This window comes from Helianthus annuus, chromosome 1 (genome assembly GCF_002127325.2).
Source record: "Helianthus annuus cultivar XRQ/B chromosome 1, HanXRQr2.0-SUNRISE, whole genome shotgun sequence".
NCBI lineage: Eukaryota > Viridiplantae > Streptophyta > Magnoliopsida > Asterales > Asteraceae > Helianthus > Helianthus annuus.
Window position 1 is genome coordinate 130,253,531 of NC_035433.2, and position 18,038 is coordinate 130,271,568.

At 38.4% G+C, this 18,038-nt stretch overlaps 1 protein-coding gene across 1 annotated transcript; it reads right to left on the bottom strand.

Annotated features, from left to right (window-relative positions):
• Positions 1 to 289: 289 nt before the first annotated feature.
• LOC110931392 lies at positions 290 to 17,238 on the bottom strand. The gene is made up of 2 exons (XM_022174791.1): positions 17,008 to 17,238; positions 290 to 1,420 (listed from the first exon to the last, which is right to left on the bottom strand). Exons 1-2 carry the CDS (start codon positions 17,236 to 17,238, stop codon positions 290 to 292), a joined length of 1,362 nt encoding a protein of 453 aa, XP_022030483.1.
• Between the last annotated feature and the right edge of the window lie 800 nt (positions 17,239 to 18,038).

Here is an 18,038-nt window from a genome sequence, read left to right on the forward strand (position 1 = left end):
GGGACAAAGTATTTACCACCTTTTGAGACTTTCATTCACGCACCCAAAACTTCCAACATATATGTCCTAAACTTTTGCTACTAATATTATATAGGTTCTAGACTTCTACCACCTCTTGGTGAACACTTCTTTATTTTGCTATTAATATAATATAGGTTATAGACTTCTAGTATATATATATATATATATATATATATATATATACTCTAGATATGAATATATATCATATAGGGTCTAGATATATATATTTATGCATGATATTATAAATTACCGACATCTCACCGATATCTCACTGCGATAAACGATATCTCAAATATCGGTCCTTGACTGATAACCGATATTTTTCCGCATTAACTGCATAGCTAGACTGTGAAACTATCTCATTAGTTTTGAGAAGATACAATCCGTCAAGCAGTTTACCAAGAACCACTGGCCTCTTCAGAGAAGGGGCCTGCAACATACAAGCTTTGTTAGAAAAGAAAACAAGTCCATTGGTGTCAATACATAATCTGGGTATTGATAACAGATTATTTTTGAACTTTGGAACCAAAAGAACATGTTTAAGAGTAAGATTAGGAAGCAAGTTCATTGTTCCAGATTGTGTAGCTGTTAAAACATCACCGTTAGGAAGAAAAATGGAAACAGGTTTGGAAAGAGTTTTTATATTAGTGAGTAATCTAGGATCATAGCACATGTGATCATTAGCACCTGTGTCTATGATCCATCTGGACTTTGGATTAGAAATAGAATTACATGCCATTATACCTGCGAAATTGGCATATTTGATTTCATTTACAGATTCTTCATCTTGAGTATCAGATTGAGAAAAGGTCTTGAGCTGAGTATTATGAAGGAATTGAATTAGTTGTTGACACTGCTCTGGAGTAAGACAAGAACCAGAACTCATAGCATGAACAGGTGAATCATTAGCACAAGCATTAGCAGCCACATGTTTTGGTTTATTAAACTTGAAGTCTTTAGGAAAACCAATCAACCTATAGCACTTATTCACAGAATGACCAGGTTTCTTGCAATGACTACAAACAGGCTTCTTGGAATCACTTCTTGTCTGAACATTCATTGACGACACATCAGGAAAAGCTTGACTAACAGGATGAATCTCCTTTTGGTTTTCATCTTGAACTAAAAGAGAATAAGCCTTGTTTATTGAAGGGAGAGGCTGCATCATTAGAATATTTGCCCTGACATTATCATAATTATCATAACTGGAATTTAGGCCCATAAGAAATTGAATCAACTTTTCTTCTTCTTCTTTCTTAGCAATTACTGCATAAGCACCACAAGAACAAGCTGGAACCTCCGATAATGAACTAAGTTCATCCCTAATACTTTTGATTTTTGTGAAATAGGTAGCAATGTCACTACTACCTTGTGAAATTTCACAAATACTTTTCTGCAACTGATAGTGTTTTGTGTTGGAAAAATAGTTGAAAATAACATTTTTCACAAATATAGGAAAATGATTTTTTCCTATTTTGGACTAGAAATAAATATAATAAAATGAGCGGGTTTTATATATTTATTTGTGGGTTTGTGTTCTATGTTGCAAGAGCTTCGCAACGAACTAAACCACGTCCAAAACGGAGCTAAGATGAATGAGATATCGATGCTCAAAGTTGGGTGTTTGAAACAATGAATGCTGAAACAAAAGGGAAAATAGCACCTTGTCCCACATCAGAGGATAGATGGAACTTAAATGGGTATTTAAGGTGGAACTCTCCATCTTTATTGTTTCATGGAAGCACACACTAGTGTCCTCGCGAAGGGTGCGGAGCACCCTAACTCGCACTCGCACGCGCGCGCGCGCGCGCACGCGTGGCGTGGGCGATGAGGCGCAATGTGGCGCTTTGATGGCGCACTTTGCACTTCGCCCGCTTGAGAGCCGCCTTTGTATTTTTGACCACGTGCGCGTGGTGGATCATAGAGGCTGCAAGGACCAAGTAGTGAAATGGCGTGCGGGTTCGAAGCGTGTGACGTGGCAGTCCGCGCGCGAGTACACGTGGCATGGAGGCGTGCGGTTGCGCGCATGGTGCTTGGGTCCTGATGTGTCGTGCGCGTCGCACCAGAGTGAGCCAATACGGCGCGACTGTGTGGCGTGCTCGTATAGGCTCACAGGTGACGTGGCGCACGAGCGCATGGACCTGGGATAGTGTGGCGCACGCGCGCATGGCAGTGAGCCAAGAGGACGCACCGCGCATGAGCGTGCAGACCTGCGCGCGCAAGGACGCGCGCGCACCAGTGTGTCTTGCGCGCGCGCGCGCAAAATCTTCCAGCATTGAATGACAATGCAGTTTCACTCCAGCTTCGTAACTGACGAGTTAACAGGCTTTGACTGAGAATTAAATGACGTATTAAATTGCATTGAAGACGTTTAATGCAGTTTAAACCTCTCATTTAATTCGTTTTTGGCTGTTTCAAACCGGGAGCTGTATAAATACAGCTCCATACCTTGCTGTAGAGGATACTACGAAAACCCAGCAATACAACAGCACTTGCAATTCTCTCCACACATCCTACTAATCTTCTTCTTACATTCATCAAGGTAACCTTTGGGTTGTAGGCGAACTCCGGCAGTACTACTGCTCCGGCTGTTGTACCCTGGGAAACAAAACGAGTACTCTTGGGAGACTCGGAATTTGTTTTAAGGGAAGCGTGAGTACACGTGACTCAGCCCCCCTTTCTTGTATTGTCTTTTATTTCAATTGTAATAGTTGTTAGCTTTCTAATTTCTGTATTGTAATCAGTTAATAAAATTTGTTTATTTTATTTATTATTACGCGAACGGTTCATAGAATCTTAAAACAAATTTTTAAAACCGTTCGTGTAATCAAAACCATTATGTTTGTGATTCAAACTAGTTTTGTTTTCACTCAGTTTGTGTTTTAAAAACAGATTTTTTTTGGTTCTCATCTTCAAAGGAGCGACTTTGGTTGAAAACCATTTTGGTTACATTCAGATTGTCCTTAAATTTGCTAAAACTTTCTGATTTGGTCTTCAAAGTTGGACTTAGAAGCCAATCAGTAAGTTCTAATTATTAAAAATTTTCTGTTTTTGGTCTTCAAAGTTGGACTTAGAAGCCTAAACAGTAAATTTGTGGTAAAATTAAAATTTAATAGTTTACTTCTGGTTTTTGCGTAAATCAGATTTTTTGACTAAACTTTAAAATTTTAATTTTCTGCATGTTGAACGAAAACGTCAAAGTTAACAACACGAATGTTGTGACGGGAACCCCCCTCAACGCCACCACTGTGGGAGCGTCCACAGTGGCCAATCACGCTGAACGACCCGAGAAGTTCTCGGGTCTACACTTTAAGAGGTGGCAACAGAAGATGTTCTTCTACCTGACCACCATGAACCTTGCGAGGTTCTTAACGGAAACCGCTCCCCAACCTGCGGAAGGGGAGACCGACACACAAAGATAGTGTGCGGTAGATGCGTGGAAGCATTCAGATTTCGTATGTCGTGGCTATGTGTTAAACGGCTTGTCGGATGCGTTGTATAATGTGTACTACAACGTCAAGACTTCCAAAGACCTTTGGGATGCCTTAGACAAGAAGTACAAAACGGAGGATGCTGGCACAAAGAAATTTGTGGTAGCCCGTTTTTTGGATTTCAAAATGGTTGATTCTAAAACAGTTATGAATCAAGTCTAAGAATTCCAAATTATACTTCATGACATCCCTGCGGAAGGCATGACACTTAGCGAGACATTCCAAGTGGCAGCGATGATTGAAAAGTTACCTCCTAGTTGGGTTGATTTTAAGAATTATCTTAAACACAAACGGAAGGAGATGACTATAGAGGACCTTATTGTTCGTCTTCGGATTGAAGGGGACAACAGAATTGCCCTAAAAGGCAGCCTTGCACAGACTAGTGCTAGCGCAAATTTGGTTGAACATGGGTAATCCTCTAAGGGCGCGAAGGGCAAGGGGAAAAAGGACAAAGGGAAAGCAAAGGCTAGCAACCTTGGACCAAAGAAAGGGGTTGTGAAAAAGAAACCTCAGACGTTCCAAGGGACTTGTTACAACTGTGACGAGCCGGGGTGTCGGGCTAACCAATGCAAGAAACCAAAGCGTGAGCGTGCGCACATGGTGGATGAAGACGGAATGCCTTTGGTGGCAATGATTTCCGAAAAAAGCGCAATGATGGATGAGGTCAATACTGTGACCAACACTCCAAAAGGATGGTGGGTTGATACGGGCGCGACCCGTCATGTTTGCGCAGACAAAAGCCTCTTTACCACCTTCAAGGCGCTTTCTGGAGAAGAGAAGCTGTATATGGGAAATGCAGCCACCACTGACATCATGGGTGAAGGAACGGTGATCTTGAAGTGGACTTCGGGGAAGGAGCTCACTCTAAGCAACGTGTTGTATGTCCCGGACTTGCGCAAGAATCTAGTCTCGGGTTGGTTGCTTAACAAGTTTGGATTTCGTTTAGTTTTTGAGAGCGATCAGTTTGTACTAACTAAACGAGGAATGTATGTGGGTAAGGGCTATGCCCAAAACGGCATGTTCAAATTAAATGTAATGGCTGTCAAGAACATGAATAAAATTGCTACTACTTCTACTTATATGCTTGAGTTTTCTTATTCGAATAAATGGCATGGTAGATTAGGTCACGTAAATTTTAATTCAATACGTCGTTTAATCAATTTAAATTGTATACCTACATTCCATATTGATTCACACTATAAATGTGAAACATGCGTTGAATCCAAACTTACAAGATCATCATCGAAATCGGTTGAACGAATAACCGAACCCCTTGATTTAATTCACACTGATATTTGTGATTTAAAAGCGGTACCCACAAGAGGTGGAAATAAGTACTTCATCACGTTTATTGACGATAGTACTAAATATTGCGATGTATATTTACTAAAAAGTAAAGATGAAGCAATAAGTAAGTTTATCTTGTACAAAAATGAAGTTGAGAATCAACTTCAAAAGAAGATAAAAGCTTTGCGAAGCGATCGAGGAGGCGAATATGTTGCACCTTTTGCCGATTTATGCGCAAAAAGTGGCACTATACATGAGTGTACACCTCCTTATTCTCCACAATCAAATGGCGTGGCAGAACGAAAGAACCGCACATTGAAAGAAATGATGAACGCCATGTTGATAAGTTCTGGGGTGAGCCAGGAAATGTGGGGGGAAGCCATTCTCTCGGCTAATTATCTTTTGAACAAGATACCACTCAAAAAGAGAGACGAAACTCCATATGAGTTATGGAAAAGGAAGAAGCCTTCATACAAATACTTGAAAGTGTGGGGGTGCCTAGCAAAGGTGATTGTACCACCTCCTAAGGCTCTTAGGATAGGACCCAAAACTGTTGATTGCATATTTATTGGGTATGCACATCAGAGTAGTGCACATCGATTTCTTGTACATGAGCCAAGAATCCTGATGTACACGTAAACACTATCATGGAGGTGAATCCTAACGTTGTGTCTTACTTTGAAAATGTGTTTCCTTTGAGAAGACAAACACATGCAATGTCATCAACACCTAATTTTGAAGTAGGTGAAAGTTCATCTACACCAGTTGATGAGGTAGTTCATGATAAGACACATGAACGACCTGAGGTTGAAGAAAGTGATTGTAGGCGAAGTAAAAGGCCAAGGGTAGAAAAATCCTTCGGTCCAGACTTCGTTAGCTATATGGTTGAGGGCGAGCCCAATACATATCGCGAAGCGGTTTCCTCTTCAGAAGGACCTCAATGGAAAGAAGCAATAAGAAATGAAATAGATTCTATATTGCAAAATCATACTTGGGAGTTAGTAGATCTTCCACCTGGTTGCAAACCACTTGGATATCGTTGGATATTCAAAAGGAAGATGAAAACTGATGGAAGTATTGATAAATACAAGGCTAGGTTGGTGATTAAAGGATTTAGACAAAAGGAAGGTCTAGATTACTTTGATACCTACTCGCCTGTGACGCGCATAACCTCGATTAGATTGGTTCTTGCTATAGCGGCTTTAAGAAATTTGGAAGTTCACCAAATGGACGTTAAAACTGCATTTCTAAATGGCGATTTAGAAGAAGAGATTTACATGGAGCAACCTGAAGGTTTCTCCGCCCCAGGTCAAGAGGGTAAAGTATGTAAACTCATCAAGTCTTTGTATGGCTTGAAGCAAGCACCAAAACAGTAGCACCAAAAGTTTGATCATGTCATGATTGACAATGGTTTCAAAATAAATGAGTGCGACAAGTGTGTTTATTTCAAAGACACAAATGAAGATTATGTGATTTTATGCCTTTATATAGACGATATGCTTATCATTGGGAGTAATGATAAAATTATCAAAGCTACTAAAAGCATGTTGAAAGCGAGATTTGACATGAAAGACATGGGTTTAGCGGATGTGATTCTTGGAGTAAAGATCATAAGAACCCAAGATGGTCTTGTGTTAAGTCAATCTCACTATGTGGAAAAATTCTTGAAAAATTCAACTCGGGAGATACGAGTGTAGCTCGAACTCCAGTTGATACCTCCCAACATCTCAAGAAAAATAAAGGAGATGGAGTTGCTCAGTTAGAGTATTCAAGAATTATTGGCAGTCTCATGTATCTAATGACATGTACTAGACCCGACTTGGCTTACGCGGTGAGTAGACTAAGTAGATACACCAGCAATCCGTGCGCGAATCATTGGAAGGCTATCACGAGGGTGCTTAGATACATAAGATACACAAGAGATTATGGACTGCATTATACCCGACAACCAGCAGTGATCGAAGGATACACTGATGCAAACTGGATATCGGATAATAAAGATTCCAAATCAACAAGTGGTTACGTGTTTACACTTGGAGGAGCTGCTATTGCTTGGAAGTCTTCTAAGCAAACGGTAATAGCAAGATCCACAATGGAATCCGAATTTATCGCCTTGGATAAGTCAGGCGAGGAGGCGGAATGGCTGCGTCAATTCGTGGAATATATTCCAAGATGGCCAAAGCCTTTGCCAGCCATATGTGTACATTGTGATAGTCAATCAGCGATTGGTAGAGCTCAAAGCTTGATGTACAATGGCAGATCAAGGCATATGCGACGTAGACATAACACGGTACGACAACTACTCTCAACGGGTGTTATCACAATTGATTATGTGAGATCAAAGGATAACATTGCAGACCCGTTTACAAAAGGCTTAAGCAGAGAGTTAGTAGAAACGTCGTCAAGAGGAATGGGACTAAAGCCCGTGGTAAATGGGAATATGAGGGAAACCTAACTTAGTTGACTGGAGATCCCAAGATCTAAGTTCAATAGGACAACTTAATCATATTACCAAAACGGAGTCACTGTGGGGGAGTACCCCAAACTAAATAAAAGGGAGTTATATATACTTCCTAGTCCATTCCAATCAGTGACATGAAGTGAGGTTAAGCATATTAAGGTTAATGATTTCGGGAAATCAAATAACCATGATGCTTTTAATGATTCATGGGAATCACCTATGTTAGACAGAAGTGGGGTCGCTTCAAATGGATTTGTGGGGTGCGCAAATCCTAGAGCTCTCGCAGAACCAGGCTAGTGTTCTAGGACCATAATAGGACACGACAATGAGGAGTTGGCCAAACCAGGGAGAGTATTGTGTGAAGTGTATTGTCGTTTACACAAATGGGGGTATGTTCAAGGACATCGCTGTCACACCCCAACCAATGGCGGAAACATCGGGATGAGACGAAGTGTGAAGATTGCTCGAGACATCATAACGCTATTTGTGACAATAATTTAATAATCCAAATTTCATTTCCAAAATAAATGTCAAAACATTACAAGAAAAGCAAATAACAACATTGTTCAACCTAACATAAACAAAATTGATACAACACTTTAAACCTAAACGTCTAAGTGAGTATTTAGGCATCTTTGCTATCCGTTTTCATTTCATCATCATCAACCTGTAACATGTTTAAAAATACAATTCAATGCAAAAGCAAAGGCGAGTATACAAGTTTGGTACGTACATAGCATAAGTTAAAAAGTGTGATCAATTCCTCATTGCAAGCATATGATTCAAGATAAACCTTAAATATGGCATGTGTCTAACATATCAAACCAAGAAAACGCAATATGCTCAAGACATAACCTCAAGTTTACGGGCGGGTCGTTAATCCTATAGCGCTACATATGTCAAGGTTTGGCTCGTACGAAGTTAATGATAAGTTCAACACATAAGAATAACCCAAGTTTAAAGTATCAAGTCATCACGTATACAAGCATGTTATAGGAACGTTCATGTGTTTAACAAAGTGTTCATGTGTAAGTTAATAGGTAAACATGTTACACCCCAAAAGTGGTAAAAGTAAAAAGGGGGAAATACGAGTATACTCACGGTTTACAAGTGGTGACTTGAAATTCCGAGAGCAAGTTTGTAGATGAATTAGTTCGGAGCACCTTGTCCTTCTACACAAGGAAACGTAGGTGTGTGAGTTTGGCGTATAACGGAAGATTATAGATTCGGAGTTTTTAATATATAGAAAGTAACATAGGTGAAAATAATCATCTTGTACGCATAACTCTTGTTCTTGACACTATTGAAACTCAAAAGAGTTAGTATGATTTCATGGATTCTAAGATCCATTAGAGTCGTAACAAGGGCATGGTCATAGATGATGTAACGTCCACTTAACAAATAACTATTAAGTCATCATCAAGTCTTAGTTACTTAGATGTATACATATAGAATAACTTAGATATTATATAGTTTACAAGTCTTATGATTCAAGCATGAGGTAGGAGATTAATGTCTCCATTTAGGTACCTCTTTGTGTCATAGAATACATACATGAGGTAGGAAGAACAAGCTTCCATTTAGGCACCTCTATTGTTCACCACTACACTTGTTGTTATAAACAACAAGGAGGGTCATGAACATACAAGTATCAAGGTATTAACAACAACTAATCTATAGCAAAACATCAAGTAATGAGTGGATTCTTATGAAGGATAGCCCAAGCTAATCCAACCATCACACATTCAACAAGTTTCACACTTGAACATTACTTGTGGGTAAAACCCTAATTAAAAACAGAAAGTTTATGAGGTTTTAACCTCTGATTTAGATGTCTCAACCTTGTTTTTAAGCTTAACCAACCATGGGATAAGTTGTAAGCATTAGGACATAGGTATGAGATGTGTTGGACACAAGTTGCATAGATTTAAACAAGTTTTTGATGAACATAAAAACAAACAGAAAGTTTATGGACTATTTCGGGGCATTTCCAGGTCTGATTTCTCCAAGGAGAAGTCTAGGAATCGAACCCCATGATTATACAAGCAAGTAGGAAAAAGAATCGAGTGAATCGGATAAGAATTGAGTGAGTTATGCTCATTTTCGTGAAGGGGTGTCAATCTACTCGAACCCTTGCTTTCAGCTACGGTTTGGTGGATGTTTTGTGAGTTTTTAGGGTTGCAAAAGTGGTAGGGAGGCTGGTTATAAGTGGTATATATAGGGGGAAGGATTAGGGTTTCAATGGGTTGGGCTTTGGAAGTGTTTAGAAGGGGTTACACCTTGAAACTAGCCCACAAAACCCAACTATATGGGGCTGAATTTGGCTGAAATTGGGCTGCCATATTTCTTTATTTTTTTATTTTTTTAAAACATTATAATGAGTAATTTTGTTAGTTAAGTTGTGTAATAATATGCAACAATGTTTCCCCTAACTTGTAACAAGGTGAAATATGAAATAAAACATGATTTAACTAGGTAAAAAGTGTAATGTACAAGTTTTATTTACGAAGCAAGTTCCGTATTTTACAACGATTACGATGAAAGAATGGTTATAAGAACACAAGATTTCCAAAGATAGAATTTCACGTAAGGTTTCTAAATGTAGGATGTTTGAAAATGTAGGGCGTTACAGTCTCCCCTCCTTTAGGAAATTTCGTCCCGAAATTTATTCAAGAGGAAGGCTTGAAAGAGTCTTTGGCATAAAGGTGATCATTAAGAATTGAAATTTGGGAAGTTTGAAAGTTTTGAAAAGTACCAAATTTTGGAGAACGTCAAGGTAGATTTGCAAGGGGAAGTTTTTAAGGATAGTATAAAAAAAATCATACTTTCGTAAAACCTGTTTATTGGGAGGAACGAAAAGGTTTGTTACTTTAAATAAAACAATAGAGGTATACTAAGTATCGTTTCACAAGAATCAAGAATAGGGAGACTATTTTATAGGTAACGAGGTAAGTTAGGACTCAAATGTTTAAACAAGCTGGATTGCGAACGAGTTTTGTATAGAATAATACGAGTATAGAATGAACGAATGACTCTTAAGGAGTACAAGTATGTGAATAGCATAAGTGTTGGATAGATGAACGTAGTGTGTTAAGGATGAAGTCTCGTCATGAATAATCGGATATAATGCGTTTATGAGTTGCGTGAAGTTGTATTAGGTCCAAAAGGTCTGCAACACACTGAATTTCTCATGGCACGTTTTACGAAAGTTTGGTAACATGGTGAAAACACTTATATATAGGAAGTACCAGCGGCGTATCCACCATGTTTTAACCACATTACGTCCGTTTCATTACTCGGGGTCATGTTACGTTCCGTGTCTTACCATACACAGTAGTACACTCTATGGTTCTCATACGCCTATCACTATAATCTCGTGTGCACCCGCGATCATACTGATTGTCGCATGATCCACATAGCTTGTACTAGTTATGTATGAATCAAGGTATACATGAATTTGAAAATAAGAATGTGTACGTAGAAGAATGTCGTATGTAAGCATGTTTATGTTTAAGCATGTATGGGACCCACGTAAGCGAATCCCTCGGATTACGCTCGCGTATAGGTACGAATGTACGAATCATGAGTAAGGATGAAAGTATGAGCATAAGTTTAAGTATGAATACGCATGTATGTATGAGCATAAACGTAAAACGTGTAAGTAGTATGTGTACAAGCAGAAGCGTAAAACGTATAAGTAGTATGTGTATGAGTACAAGCATAAAACGTATGAACATAGGTGTAGTTATAAAAAAATAAATATTGCGTATATAGTGTACGTTGAGGCATTGCGGATTAGAAAGGCTAAGTATGTAGATACGAACGATATAAATGGTGTTATCGCGAGATATCGACTAAAACGTGTATGACGATGTGCATGTATAGTTGTTCCAACAAAACGTTGAGTTTATCGAATCAAAATTAGATTGAGCCTGGTTTGAAAGGTAGAATATAGTTTGTATATGTAAAGGAACATAAAGTACTCGTTGGTTATGCAAAACGTATTTTGTAACAAATAGAAATGCTAATTTTGTTTAAAAGGGTTTACGTAATCCGAAAAAAAATGGTCGGTCCCTATGAAGTCTTCTTGCGCACGTGTTTTGTAAATTGGTGTAGGAAAAAGGTTTTCGTTAAAAAGTAAGTTCGTTTCATCAAAGAAGAAATTATGAATTTAGGAGGTTCTTGTGAAAACTAGGATCCTTAGAAGAGAAATTTAGCAAAAGGACTTAGTGATTAAAAAAATTAACAAATGATTTGTTGATGTTGAAAAGGGTATTTGGTAAAACAATCATATAACTTCTATAAGATCTTATAAGTATTTGAGAAAGGTTGGTTGGATTTTGATTAAAAGTAGAAGGTGAGCATGTTTTAGTGATTAAGTCGAATATGAAGTTCATGGGCAAGAGTTTCATTGAGCCGATTAAATTGATAGGTAGCATTTCGTAAGGTTTTGAAGTTCGAGCAATAAAACGTTTTAAGACATGATTATGAATTTCGCGTATATGAGTTGAGTGAAAATAGATTGTAGAATAAGAAGTACGTTTGATAAAACAATGCATTTTGAAATCGGTATGAGTGGGTATTTTGAATAATCATAAACAATTTGGGTATAAAATATGATCGAGTTTGCATAATAAGATATTTTTGAAGAGATGTTTTGGTAACGATCACCTAGGTAAGGGAATCACCCCTAACTCGTTGGTGAGGTCGTTTTAAGGGAAGAGGGGTGGAGTCAATCGTCAAGGTAAGGAAGTCACTCCAATCTCGATGATACCTCTCCACTAGTTGTTACAAGGAATATGAATTTAAATTATATGAAAATCATGCATATATAAATGTATCGAAAAGGTTCGATATGTTGTGCGTGTGAAAAGAGAAATCAAAGGTAAACTCGAGGTTGAAAGATTGCATCGTATAAAATGAACAATAGAAACACATGTTTGACCAAAGTTTGGAGTGTTCCAAAACGAAACTTTGACTAACCAAAGTGGTCGAAAAGTCTTTTGAATTTGAGGAGCATGTTTTGGCCTAATAGGTAAAATACTCTCGCCGACAAGTCGGTTAACGGTATTTACCCTTCCAGTTACTACATGTCCCAAATCAATCGAAATTTCGAGACTTGGCGGGATTTATGAAAAAATTGCCAAGGAGTGGAACTAGTCGACAAGGTGCGGGTTTCACCCCTAACTTAACGATTTCGTATCCTAAGTGTGGTTGGTACTCGTCGGGTCAAAATTTAATTTCGACGTGTTGACGAGGGTCCACTAGGACTTGAAATTTGAGATTTACCATTAAGATGTGGATTTCACTCCTAGCTTAATCGCGATATCTCGTGTAAAAAAAAGAATAGGTAGATTGAGAGTCGTTCACCAAATTGTGGGTTTCACGCCTATTTTGGTGAATTCGTCTCATTTGTACAATATGAGTGTTGTCGGATTTAGAATAATCGAGTAAAATGCATGAGGGAAGTGTATGTCGAAGGAGATACACAAACAAGTATAAACACATAAGAAAGCATATCAAGGATGATACTTAAATAATGAAATAAAACAAGTATTAACACATAGAGAAATATGTCAAGAATAACACATAAAGAATCGAACAACGAAACAAGTGTTAACACATAATAAAACAAGCATTAATGCGTAAGAATAACATGTCGAATATTACACATGAGTAACATACATGTTTAAAAGAGCATAAATAAGTAACAAATAAAGTATCATGTAGTAGTCCAAGCAAAGCATACGAATAAGGTTCTAAAACTATAGACTAGGCTAAAGCATTCCTACTTTTCCTAATTCCCTATAGTTATGGCTCTGATACCAATCTGTCACACCCCAACCAATGGCGGAAACATCGGGATGAGACGAAGTGTGAAGATTGCTCGAGACATCATAACGCTATTTGTGACAATAATTTAATAATCCAAATTTCATTTCCAAAATAAATGTCAAAACATTACAAGAAAAGCAAATAACAACATTGTTCAACCTAACATAAACAAAATTGATACAACACTTTAAACCTAAACGTCTAAGTGAGTATTTAGGCATCTTTGCTATCCGTTTTCATTTCATCATCATCAACCTGTAACATGTTTAAAAATACAATTCAATGCAAAAGCAAAGGCGAGTATACAAGTTTGGTACGTACATAGCATAAGTTAAAAAGTGTGATCAATTCCTCATTGCAAGCATATGATTCAAGATAAACCTTAAATATGGCATGTGTCTAACATATCAAACCAAGAAAACGCAATATGCTCAAGACATAACCTCAAGTTTACGGGCGGGTCGTTAATCCTATAGCGCTACATATGTCAAGGTTTGGCTCGTACGAAGTTAATGATAAGTTCAACACATAAGAATAACCCAAGTTTAAAGTATCAAGTCATCACGTATACAAGCATGTTATAGGAACGTTCATGTGTTTAACAAAGTGTTCATGTGTAAGTTAATAGGTAAACATGTTACACCCCAAAAGTGGTAAAAGTAAAAAGGGGGAAATACGAGTATACTCACGGTTTACAAGTGGTGACTTGAAATTCCGAGAGCAAGTTTGTAGATGAATTAGTTCGGAGCACCTTGTCCTTCTACACAAGGAAACGTAGGTGTGTGAGTTTGGCGTATAACGGAAGATTATAGATTCGGAGTTTTTAATATATAGAAAGTAACATAGGTGAAAATAATCATCTTGTACGCATAACTCTTGTTCTTGACACTATTGAAACTCAAAAGAGTTAGTATGATTTCATGGATTCTAAGATCCATTAGAGTCGTAACAAGGGCATGGTCATAGATGATGTAACGTCCACTTAACAAATAACTATTAAGTCATCATCAAGTCTTAGTTACTTAGATGTATACATATAGAATAACTTAGATATTATATAGTTTACAAGTCTTATGATTCAAGCATGAGGTAGGAGATTAATGTCTCCATTTAGGTACCTCTTTGTGTCATAGAATACATACATGAGGTAGGAAGAACAAGCTTCCATTTAGGCACCTCTATTGTTCACCACTACACTTGTTGTTATAAACAACAAAGAGGGTCATGAACATACAAGTATCAAGGTATTAACAACAACTAATCTATAGCAAAACATCAAGTAATGAGTGGATTCTTATGAAGGATAGCCCAAGCTAATCCAACCATCACACATTCAACAAGTTTCACACTTGAACATTACTTGTGGGTAAAACCCTAATTAAAAACAGAAAGTTTATGAGGTTTTAACCTCTGATTTAGATGTCTCAACCTTGTTTTTAAGCTTAACCAACCATGGGATAAGTTGTAAGCATTAGGACATAGGTATGAGATGTGTTGGACACAAGTTGCATAGATTTAAACAAGTTTTTGATGAACATAAAAACAAACAGAAAGTTTATGGACTATTTCGGGGCATTTCCAGGTCTGATTTCTCCAAGGAGAAGTCTAGGAATCGAACCCCATGATTATACAAGCAAGTAGGAAAAAGAATCGAGTGAATCGGATAAGAATTGAGTGAGTTATGCTCATTTTCGTGAAGGGGTGTCAATCTACTCGAACCCTTGCTTTCAGCTACGGTTTGGTGGATGTTTTGTGAGTTTTTAGGGTTGCAAAAGTGGTAGGGAGGCTGGTTATAAGTGGTATATATAGGGGGAAGGATTAGGGTTTCAATGGGTTGGGCTTTGGAAGTGTTTAGAAGGGGTTACACCTTGAAACTAGCCCACAAAACCCAACTATATGGGGCTGAATTTGGCTGAAATTGGGCTGCCATATTTCTTTATTTTTTTATTTTTTTAAAACATTATAATGAGTAATTTTGTTAGTTAAGTTGTGTAATAATATGCAACAATGTTTCCCCTAACTTGTAACAAGGTGAAATATGAAATAAAACATGATTTAACTAGGTAAAAAGTGTAATGTACAAGTTTTATTTACGAAGCAAGTTCCGTATTTTACAACGATTACGATGAAAGAATGGTTATAAGAACACAAGATTTCCAAAGATAGAATTTCACGTAAGGTTTCTAAATGTACGATGTTTGAAAATGTAGGGCGTTACAATCGCGTCTACACACCGCTAGTAAGCTAACTACGCTTCACAAAAGAAGGTTCAAAGGTGACAACCTACCTATCTTGCAATACTCAACTGTCGAAGTTTATCGTTGAAAAGTGTAAGGAAAAGATCCATTTCCATACATGTGAGGGGTTGTTGGAAATTTGATGAAAATAGCATTTTTCATGTGGGGGATTGTTGGAAAAATAGGTGAAAATAGCATTTTTCACAAATATAGTAAAATGATTTTTTCCTATTTTGGACTAGAAATAAATATAATAAAATGAGCGGGTTTTATATATTTATTTGTGGGTTTGTGTTCTATGTTGCAAGAGCTTTGCAACGAACTAAACCACGTCCAAAACGGAGCTAAGATGAATGAGATATCGATGCTCAAAGTTGGGTGTTTGAAACATTGAATGCTGAAACAAAAGGGAAAGTAGCACCTTGTCCCACATCGGAGGTGAGATGGAACTTAAATGGGTATTTAAGGTGGAACTCTCCATCCTTATTGTTTCATGGAAGCACACACTAGTGTCCTCGCGAAGGGTGCGGAGCACCCTAACTCGCGCTCGCGCTCGCGCTCGCGTGGCGTGGGCGATGAGGCGCAATGTGGCGCTTTGATGGCGCACTTTGCACTTCGCACGCTCGCATCGCCGCGAGCAACTTGAGAGTCGCCTTTGTATTTTTTACCACCTGCGCGTGGTGGATCACAGAGGCTGCAAGGACCAAGTAGTGAAATGGCGTGCGGGTTCGAAGCGCGTGACGTGGCAGTCCGCGCGCGAGTACACGTGGCATGGAGGCGCGCGGTTGCGCGCATGGTGCTTGGGTCCTGATGTGTCGTGCGCGGCGCACCAGAGTGAGCCAATACGGCGCGACTGTGTGGCGTGCTCGTATAGGCTCACAGGTGACGTGGCGCACGCGCGCATGGACCTGGGACAGTGTGGGGCGCACGCGCGCATGGCAGTGAGCCAAGAGGACGCACCGCGCATGAGCGTGCAGACCTGCGCGCGCACCAGTGTTTTTTGCGCGCGCTCGCGCAGAAGCTTCCAGCATTGAATGACAGTGCAGTTTCAGTCCAGCTTCGTAACTGACGAGTTAACAGGCTTTGACTGAGAATTAAATGACGTATTAAATTGCATTGAAGACGTTTAATGCAATTTAAACCTCTCATTTAATTCGTTTTTGGCTGTTTCAAACCGAGCTGTATAAATACAGCTCCATACCTTGCTGTAGCGGATACTACGAAAACCCAGCAATACAACAGCACTTGCAATTCTCTCCACACATCCTACTAATCTTCTTCTTACATTCATCAAGGTAACCTTCGGGTTGTAGGCGAACTCCGACAGTACTACTGCTCCGGCTGTTGTACCCTGGGAAACAAAACGAGTACTCTTGGGAGACTCGGAATTTATTTTAAGGGAAGCGTGAGTACACATGACTCAGCCCCCCTTTCTTGTATTGTCTTTTATTTCAGTTGTAATTGTAATAGTTGTTAGCTTTCTAATTTCTGTATTGTAATCAGTTAATAAAATTTGTTTATTTTATTTATTATTACGCGAAAGGTTCATACATTTTGCACCATTAATTTGCCCAAATCTATCATTCAATTCTTTCCACAATTGACTAGCTGTTTTAACGTACAAAACACTCTCTCCGATCTTTCTTGATAAAGTGTTAATAATCCATGAGATTACCATGTCGTTACATCGACTCCACAGGCTAGGGTTTGTAGAAATTGTGACAGATCCATCAACAAATCCGAATTTGTTCTTCGCAGATAGTGCAATAGACATCGCTCTTTTCCAAGATCCAAATCCAGTGCCATCGAATTGTTTGGAGACAAGAATCATCCCTGGATGATCAGAGGGATGAAGAAACAGAGGATTCGAAGAATCCATTGGAGGAATCAGTTGAGAATTCGCCATAAGAACAAGACGAACGAATCAAAATAAGAACGAAGATGAAAGGAACGATTGAAGAATGCGGAAACGAAAGAAATGAAGATTCAAGCACAGAATCGAGAGCAAATTTGCTCTGATACCATGTTGTTTTGAACGAACAAGAAGGGGAAAATTTCTCTGATGATCTTATTGAATACAGGAAACAAAATATATACAGCCCTAAAACAGACTAACGGAAAAGTAACAAAACTAACTAACTAACAAAACGTCGTTAAATAACTATCTACAAATATAACCAACAAAATGAGCCTTGTATTCCAGGTTCGAGCTTGGGCTCAATAACTAAACGAGCTCTATTTCAGGCTGGAGCTCGGGCTCGTTAAAGTTCGGATCGTTCGAGCTTTTAACCGAGCCAATCATCTCGAGTAGCACTCGAGTCTCTGAGATTGTTTACACCCCTATTATATATGAATTATTGTTGTTTTTTAAGAAATAAATACTTGAAATATAGAATAAAAAATTAGAATATATCTTAATAAACAGTCATAAATTAAAAACTAAACTTATTTACTGGGCTTGACGTGTTTGTAGGTAGAATCCGATATGAATCCAAAAATCTGACAAGAATACCTTATGTACATTTTCATATTTTTGTAACTAAAAAATAGTCGGTTGGTTTAAGTTATGACAGATCATATTTCTTTTTTTTTTCTATAGAAGTTTATAAAAACAAAAATGAACCGTTAAATAGGTCCATCTATAAACATCACGAACATCAGGGGCGTAGCTTTCAAAGGGCCAGGAGGCGCCCGACCCTCCGAACT

Bases quoted from the DNA above. Each gene is read 5' to 3' on its own strand.
- LOC110931392 (XM_022174791.1), bottom strand. From the start codon at position 17,238: ATGGCGAATTCTCAACTGATTCCTCCAATGGATTCTTCGAATCCTCTG. The intron at 1,421-17,007 runs GTAATCTCATGG...AAACACTATCAG, and splicing joins GGAGTCGATGTAACGACATG to TTGCAGAAAAGTATTTGTGA.